This window comes from Nicotiana attenuata, unplaced genomic scaffold, assembly GCF_001879085.1.
Source record: "Nicotiana attenuata strain UT unplaced genomic scaffold, NIATTr2, whole genome shotgun sequence".
Lineage (NCBI taxonomy): Eukaryota > Viridiplantae > Streptophyta > Magnoliopsida > Solanales > Solanaceae > Nicotiana > Nicotiana attenuata.
Window position 1 is genome coordinate 201,336 of NW_017672079.1, and position 9,608 is coordinate 210,943.

At 35.7% G+C, this 9,608-nt stretch overlaps 1 protein-coding gene across 1 annotated transcript; it reads left to right on the forward strand.

The window, feature by feature from the left end:
* The first annotated feature begins 3,279 nt into the window (after positions 1 to 3,279).
* On the forward strand, positions 3,280 to 5,189 carry LOC109211700 (putative F-box protein At3g10240). The gene is made up of 2 exons (XM_019375265.1): positions 3,280 to 3,997; positions 4,969 to 5,189. The coding sequence occupies exons 1-2, from the start codon at positions 3,280 to 3,282 to the stop codon at positions 5,187 to 5,189; spliced, it is 939 nt and encodes a 312-aa protein (XP_019230810.1).
* The last annotated feature ends 4,419 nt before the right edge of the window (positions 5,190 to 9,608 follow it).

Below are 9,608 nucleotides of genomic sequence, written 5' to 3' on the forward strand. Positions count from 1 at the left end.
TATTATTTGGGTTGGTAAAATCCGTGCACAATGTTTTGTGAAATAGTTTGATAAATTCAAGTTGAAGAAAAATATTTTGCAAAAGACATTTTATTTTTGCGTCATATTTTTGTTTAATTGTCTATTATAAAGTTAGATTTCATTTTAAGGTCTTTTTATCTTTTCAAAATTTTCTCAAAAGGTTTTCAAATAGATATGTAAGTGAGCTCTATAAAATACATAAGATTTTTATTGTTTACTACTTCGCGATTACTGACCTATATTAACTAAGAGTCTACTTTCTAAATAATCCGAATGAAAATGAGATGAATGGAGCACACAAAAAGGTATTAAACGTTCATAGTTCTAAGGTTGAAACTTTTTAAATATCTATCAAGCAACAAACTAAAATAACAAAATTTAAAACATCATAATTAAATTAGGTATCTAAAACAAAAGAAGGTAGAACCAAGAATGAGCAAAAAAAAATCACATTATTAATTCAAGCATTTTACTTTTTTGAGAAAATTTTGTTTAAAAAAAATAGAATTGGTTGCCTTTTGAAAGACGTGTTTATTTCCTCACTTTCATGTATCTTATATTTCTTTATTTTATCTTAATGTTCTAAAAGTTGACAGTAGAAATACATTATTATTATTATTATTATTATTATTATTATTATTATTATTCCTGTAGGACTAAAAAGATAAAACATTTAGTTGGGTGAATTGAATTTAAATTAAAGTACAACAACAAATTATAACAAAAAACAAATTAACAAGTAGAAAACAAACTTTGTCACAGTTCAGATTGTTGGGCCCGTGCGTAAGCACGGGCAACGTAATCTAGTAGTAAATAGAAGTCTTTTGGTTAAGCTTACCTGTTATGACATTTGTACAGAAAATGATCATTATGTCATGTTTTGCCCTTGCGTTCTTTAATATTTTTTTTTTCTACATTTTCATGTCAAAGCAAATAAATATTGGTAAAGTTTTGTAAATTAATGTAACCAACAATTACCTATGCATTACTAATAACATACAGTTATTTATTGTTTTCGCATCTTTAGATCTACTGAATATTATATTAAAAACAAAAATAAAGCAAAAATACAAGGAGAATTCCAGAGGCAGTATGACGATTGTAGATAAATATTAAAAAATATAGAATCATATGTTGACATGCCCATCTAGAAATAAGAGATAAAAACTAAGTAAAATTAATAAATAACCAGGAAAACCTAACCAAACTATAGAAATGTTGGAATGAAACCAAAATCCAAGGCCAAAGGAGGAGCAAACAAAACAAATGCATAAGATGTGTAAGAGAAAGAGAAAAATAGTTGTTCAAGACAGAGACTTACTTTCTCTCTTGCCCATCTTCTTCAGGTGCATGAGCAGAATCAGTTAAAAGGATAGCCAAAGCTACAGAATTCTAGAAAATCTGGTAACTTTTTAAGAAATCAGTAGTAAAACGACAAACATCATGGAAGATGAATTGGCAGAGCTAAATCTCTAAAACAACATGGAATTGTGCCTCTCGCAAATCCCTAAACGTCGATACATGGTCACGCCCAATTCTATTCCTAAAAAGGATAAGCGGTCGCTGCAAATATAATTCAGTCTAAAAGTAAGGAGACGAATCCCATAGAGAACTAAGCTATCGCTATAAGTGTTCAATATCGCTAAGAAGACAAGCTCGAATAAATTCCTAAGTTATAAATATTAAGATTCTTATGTCTAACTAATGAACAAATAAATTAAAATATTAAATTAACAACTAAAGATTTTAGTTTGGAGACAAGATTAAGGAGGTCTAGAATTATGATTTCCCCAATTGTCGGAATCCTTCCAGCTATGTTTCCTACAATTTCGCCTAAGTATTCTCTACTGACCGTGAGCACTTCAAGTGTCGTCATTCTCTCTCGAGCAACTACAACAATTTACTATAAATATACTCTCGAACTACGCTAGCTCGTACTTTTTTACCGCTCACTAGGATCACGTTAAAGCTTCATTATTTTTAATCCCACTATTAAACCCGCAATATTCTCGCATATACCTTAGGAGTGTGTTTTACGCAGTAAAATTACAGTACACGTGTTTACACAATGTAGTACGTGTGTTTTCCGAAAGATTGGTGACTTAATTACCAATTTATCCCTAAATAAACTGATAATTACCCAAGTACTAAGGTAAGAATAAAGCAAGAAAGACAGAAAAAAAAAGGAAACAAGATATAAGGAATCAAATATCAAATTCGCTTCTAAATTATCGTTCGGTAAAAACACAGCTTTATTTGGACAATGTAGAATAGTACTCCTTTCGCTCCACAATAAGTGATTTTTTGATCTTTTTTTTGTGTTCCAGAACATCTGAAATTTTCAGATTTCAAGAATGATTAATTATTTTTTTCCTACATTGCTCTTGGAGTAAATAGCATTGGAGTATGTGTTAGGAGTATTTATGTGAAGAAGTAGTAAAAGTTATAATAGTCAATTTCATTGCTAATTAATGTTAAAAATAAATTTCATAATCTAAAACATCCAAAAAAATCACTTATTGTGGACCGGAGGGAGTAATAAATTATTATGTGCTCCCTCCGGTCCACAAATAAGTGACCAATTTGCTTTAGGTACATCCATTAAGAAAATACTAAATTTTAGACGAAAATAGTTATTGTGACTAAACTACCCTTTAAATGTTGCACCATAGTTATAGTAGCACTTACTTATCTTCTCAAATGTGAGGAGTAAATGACTTTTTAGGAATACGTATATAAGGATAATTTTGGAAAACTAAATTGAATTTTTTCTTGATTATATAAATGAACACAAAGCAAATTGGTCACTTATGTGAACCGGAGGGAGTAATAATAATTCTAATATGGTAATAAAAGGGATTTTGTTGTTTTCCCAAATTAAGTTCCATAGAAAAACAAAAAATGGCAAAGGATCATCCAATAGTAAATGTAGAATTTAATACTAGTAAAATTGGTTAGATTAATATGGTAAACCAAATATGGATAGCAATTAAATAAAAAAGAGAGGATAAATGCCTAAAAATGGGGAATGTATTACAACAATAATTTCTTCTATTTAGAGAGGGAAATGTGCAGTAATTCATTCATCCATCAATGGCACAACCATTTTTTTCATCTTCCTCAGTCCTACCGATCTAGTTTTTTCCCAATCAGTTTTTTTGTGTTCTTTTCGCTTGTAATACTTAGCCGTTATTTTGGATTTTTTCTTTGTTAAGAACGCATATTTATCTAGATTTGTTGTGTGTCCATTTACTATATATGGGCACCAGCGAAATTGGGCGACGGCCTTTCCCTGAAGATTTAGACGGAGAAATTCTACTCAGGCTGCCCGTGAAGTCATTGTTTAGATTCAAATGCGTGTATGTTCTTATCAAGAGCCCTACTTTTATTAGAAAACACTTGAATTGTAGCAAGAATAGGCCTCCCCAACTCCTGATTTATGATTATGGTGCGCGTGATGATTCCCCTCCTATTACTTTGATTTCGGAGAATCATGGTGATGGTGAAGCTCCTAATTATATCCATAGATTTAGAGGTTTGACAAAAGTTATAGGCTTGTTTTTGTTGCAGAAAGAAATTGATCCCGAAAATAGGTACATGCAAATCTTTGCAATGGCGCTGTGGAATCCTTCGACCAGAGAGGTGAGGCACCTCCCTCCACACAAAATCGAGTACACTCACTTTGGGTTCGGATTAGATCCCTTGACTAATGACTATAAGGTGGTTTACTATAATTTCCACTTTGGTGAATATGAATATGCAGCTGTCTACTCTTGTTCTACTGACTCATGTACAAACATTACACCTAAAATTAAATTCTATTCCTACGGACGCTCTTTAGATGAAGCCTATAGTACTGCTTATCTGAATGGGGCTTATTATTGGCTGCTAAGCGAGGGGCTTAAGTACAGCATTGTTTCGTTTGACTTTAGCAATGAGGTGTTTGAAGAGATTGAAGGGCCAGATGATTCATCTGGTATGAGTCTGATATTGCTTGACGACTCGGTTGCCCTCTTGACCTTTATGGAAATTGTGTTCATGATATATGGGTAATGATCCAACCAGGGGTTTGGAACAAACTTTTTACCTTTCAAAGCTTTACATGTATTAAGACTTGGTATTCCAGCAGTCTCATTTTGGCAACTAGACGTTCTTGGCTAGTCTCCTATAATGTTAGGACTAAGAAGACGCGACGTCTTGGATTTTGTCATCCAGGCCTGCGATACAGCTGTGGGGTTTATGTTTATAAGGAAAGCTTAGTAACATTGAAACGAGAGAATGGAGAGCAGCTGGACCATCGCAACTTTCCTGACGCCTCCTTTGAGCTTTAAACAAGAGTATGCAACAAACTAAAGGGTGGAGAACATAGAGGGGCAGCGACAAACACACCATCCCATAGTTTAGAGTGTTCCAGCGAATTGATATAGAGTAGGTTTCCGAGATAAATGAATTGATTGTGTGAATTCCTGACTCTTACCTTTTTAATACAGTTATGAAGGAATTACAGCGATACACTCCTTTGATTTTTTATTTAGATTTGCTACTGTGTCACTTTAGCGAGAGATGTTACAAGATATGCTGAAATATTTGGTTCATAAAGATTTTGGAATTCAGTCAGCAGAAACTTTGGAGTGAGAAATTTGAGCCATTTATATATCACATGTTCCGCTCATTCAGTCTGTCTTCATCTTGTATTTGTATTCCTCTGTAGTAGCATCCTGTTGCTTAGGAAATTTGAATAGTGAGCTGAATGGAAAGAGTAGCTCGTCTCTGTGAAACAAATTATCTTGAGACATTACAAGACACGAGCTTTCCCGAGATGTTGAAATGTTTTTATTCACCAGATTTCCTTCTGCTTTTGGATCTTCTAATTATAGGAAATTGCTAATGTTCTTTATTTATGTTTCCATTCTCTTTCTTCATCTTTTATTGTGGTGAGAATTTCAGGATTTCTGCTGTTAATGAGTGACATTCTGCATAACCTTAGCTTCATCATTGGCTGCAAGGTTAGGACCAACAAAAATGGCTGCATTTCACTTCTACTTGCTCTTGTTGGTTGGCTGTTTCTGGTCAGACGATCTTCCTATCATTTTCCAAAGCGCAATTTGTTGAATAAATTAAACAGTCAGATGGGAGATGGTGCAGAAAAATCTGTGTCAAATGCTTAAGTAATAAAGTGGAAGAGAATCTGTCAAAAAATTGTAACCTTATTGTCCATGGATTCTTGATTTACCGAAGAAAGACTGCCATTATTCCCTCCCAAAAATAACCTGCCACTATGTGCACACTTGTAGTTGCCAAATGACTACTGGGAAACCTATTACAAGTTCTCAAGTATAAAAGTAGGAAGAAAATATATCCTAAAATGTGTCGTATTCTCTGTGAATTCCTTATTATTTGAGAATGATTATCATGTTTCCCTCTCAAAATAACCTCTTGCTATGTGCACATCTATACTTGTCGCCAAATCCACAGGGCTTTGGTGGCATTTCTCAGAGTGAGTGAGCAACAAATATTTGTTAAAATATCATGGTATAGCCAGTTTTCACACTGGTCAATGAAAAATAGCCAGCGTTTATCAAGTCAATGAAAAATAGCCACTATTTTGCTGCAACAAGGACCGGTCCAGTATAATATACGGGAGTTCTGGTGCATTTGTGTACGAACTCTAGCATATTATGCTGGACCGGTATACTTTGCTAACTCCTGTAAAATTTGCGGGAGACTGGAGCACCAGTGCTCCAAACTCCAGTATATTATACTTGACAATTATACTTGCTGGAACTCCCGTAAAATTTGCGGGAGTTCCAGCATAGTTATCCTGGAACTCCCGTAAAATTTACGGGAGTTCAAGCATACTTATGCTGGAACTCCCGTAAAATTTGCGGGCATATTTTTCCGGATTTTGAACAGTGTTTTCGCTCAGATTTAAAGTGGCTAAATTTCGATGACTTTTGAAACTTGGCTATTTTTCAACGACCAGTGGTAAATCTGGCTATTTTTGAATTTCTCCCCAAATATTTAGCTATCAAAGCCCAAATGTGAATTAACAATTAGTACTATAATTAGTTACTACTATTAATCTTTCTGCCGAAAACAATATAATATACTGTATAGAGGAATTACAATTATCTGAGAGTTGTGTCTTGATTCATATATCTCTAAGTTGCGTCTGCCAGTCATGCTTCCCTCAAACTCCCCCCTCCTGCCTTTAATTCGAATTTTAAAAATCCATCACAACCAAATAGAAAATTTATTAGTACCTGATAATTACGCTAAATGATACTAATTTACTATGATTAAGTGATAAATTAAGGCGAGAATATAGTACGAAAGGTAAAGAAAAAAAAGATATAAGGAGGTCGTAACAGGTTAGATCAAATATCAAATTCGCTTCTAAATTTGTATCGTTCGGTAAAAAATACAGCTTTACCTGGACAATGCAGAATAGTAATACATTACCATACAATAATAATTCTAATATGGTAATAAAAGGGATTTTATTGTTTTCCCAAATTAAGTTCTATAGGAAAACAAAAAATGGCAAAGGACCATCCAATAGTAAATAGTATAAATTTTCATACTAGTAAATTTGGTTAGATTAAAATGGTAAACCAAATATGGGCAATTAAATAAAAGAGAACGAATCAATGCCTCAAAATGGGGAATATATTACAATAATTTCTTCTATTTATAGAGGAAAATGTGTAGCAATTCGTTCATGAATTGCAGTACCATTTTCTTCATCTAAGTACTAATTTCGGGAAACTAACCCTTATTTTGGATTTTTTCTTTGATAAGAACGCATCTTTATCTCGATTTGTTGTGTCCCCATTTACTATATATGGGGATCAGCGACAAAGAACAGACATCAAACGAAGAGCACCACGATTCATCTTCTATAAGGGGACATTGTTTCATCGCTCTTTTGAAGGACTATTCTTGCGATGTCTTGACAAAGAAGAAGCCCGCCAAACGATGGAGGAAGCACACTCTGGCTCATGTGGAGCACATCAATCTGGTCCCAAGCTCCATATCGCATCAAGAGGATGTGCTACTACTGGACGACAATGGTGAAGGATTGTATTGAGCATGCCAAAAGATGTCAAGCATGTCAATTTCAAGCCAACTACATCCATCAAGCTCCAGAGCCTCTTCATCCAACTGTAGCTTCATGGCCTTTTGATGCATGGGGACTTGACGTTGTTGGACCACTTCCAAAGTCGTCAAAGGGACAGATGTACATATTGGCCGCTACAGACTACTTCTCTAGATGGGCCGAAGCTGTTCCACTCAAGGAGGTGAAAAAGGAAACTGTTGTCAATTTTATCAAGTCATATATAATTTTTAGGTATGGCATACCAAGATACATAATCACTGGTAATGGAACGCCATTTAACAACAAGCTCGTAAAGAGTCTATGCGAGAAGTTCGGTTTCAAGCAACATAAGTCCTCAATGTATAATGCACCTGCTAACGGCCTTGCTGAAGCTTTTAACAAGACGCTTGGTAACCTTTTGAAGAAAGTTGTTGCAAAGAACAAGAGAGACTGGCATGAGAGAATTGGTGAAGCTTTGTGGGCATACCGGACAACCTTCAGAACTGCTACACAAGCAACTCCTTACTCTTTGGTGCATGGCATAGAAGCAGTCCTGCCGTTGGAGCAACAAATTCCATCATTGCGGAAAGCAATCCAACAAGGACTCACGTCCGAAGAGAATGCTCAACTTCGCCTAGCAGAGTTAGAGGTATTGGATGAGAAAAGATTGGAAGCGCAACAAAAATTAGAGTGCTATCAAGCTCGACTAGCTAGAACCTTCAACAAGAAAGTGCGGCCACAATCATTCCAAGTGGGAGACTTAGTCCTAGTTGTTCAACGACCCATAATCCTCAACAAACGCATAGGCGACAAGTTTACCTCAAAATGGGTTGGGCCATATATTGTGAAGGAAGCCTATTCAAGTGGTGCATACAAAATTGTCGATAAGGATGGTCTCAGAGTTGGTCCGATCAACGAAAAATTTCTGAAACAGTCTTCCCATGAAAGTCATGATGCTCCTCGACGTACGAGCCTAAACTGCAATTCATGATGCTCCTTGATGCATGAGCCTAAACTGCACGTTGCTACACTCCTGGCCCACATGAGTCTAAACTGTGCACGGCCAAAAAAATAAAGTCCGCTAGGTTGAAAACCTCGCGAGAGGCGGCATAGGAAAAAATTAGGACATAAAAAAAAAGGAGAAAAAAACTCATCCCTTTGGACTACGTTATGACTTGATCCTCATCACCGAGGTATGTAGGCAGCTTAGACTTTCATTCTAAGTTGAGTCGCATGAGTCTTAAAAAAATAAAAGTTTGGCATCATCGGATCATTAAATTAATTCTTCCAAGTGTAGAGGCACATATCTATGAGGAAAAGGAGACGATTTGCGTTGAAGTATAAAAGATATTTTATTGCTTCAACAGTACAAAAGTTGATACATCCAAAAATGTAGAGACAACAGGAACTAGACATTTGTCTATACAAAAGCCTAAATCATGAAGATGATCGTAAACTAAACTTTGTTGCTGACGCGTCTAAATGCTTTTCCAAGTCTGTATGATGTCTCCACATTTGATGCCATCCTCAATTGTTCGTTGAAGGTCCCAATCACCATGGGAGCCGCCACTGATGAACTTCACGACTATCAACAAATCAAGTGCAATAGTTGGTGAACGGGTGGCTCCACATCTTGTATGACACCTCGGTCTGATATCCGGACTCTTTGAGCTTCTTTGTGAGTCTACAAAAGAAATAAATGAATAGATAAGATTTGTGAGGCATATAGCCAAAGCTACTACATGCAAGACTGTAGAGTCAATTTCAAGAAGAAAAAAAAACATTTGTAGGACAACTCAGAGAGCATAGAGCTGGAAAGCAAGCTCGACAGACGACGAGATCAATTTTGGAAAACTACTGCAGTCCATCCTGAAGACGTTGTGCTTCAAACATTTTATGTGTTGTAGATTTGGATGTCTAGTTTGCAAGAACACAAAACTCTTGCAATTTGGAGGCCCCTAGCTCAAGATATGATTTTTTTTCGCCGGAACTACACGAATCTGAAAGTTTACTGCAGCTAGGTGGACTTTGAGAATTTTCTGCTTCTAGCTCGGAAGGTTTTCTGCCATGAAAATCATATGTATTTCAGCTATATGAGTGTACTTTCAAATGGCGCAAACGGATCGCAATTTGGAGTCTCCTTGCTCGAGACATGAAGTTTCTACAAAAGTGCGCAAAGCTGGATTGCAAGTGCGGCAAATATCATGAGCAATTTCAGAATGTTATTGCAACCATTCTGAAGGGAATCCTGCTGCAAAATTTTCAGGTGTTATTGGTGACGGAGTTTTCTTTCCAATGGTGCAAACGGCTCGCGATTCGGATACTCCTATCTCGAGATATCAACTTATCAACGAGAACATACAGTGCTGTGAAGTAAAAACTGTCACACCTCCTTTTTTACACACCTACCCCGAAGGATAATGTATAAGGGAGTTTTTCCATTTAAAGTGTCATTATTCGAAATGGGATTATTTATTTATTTTTAGAG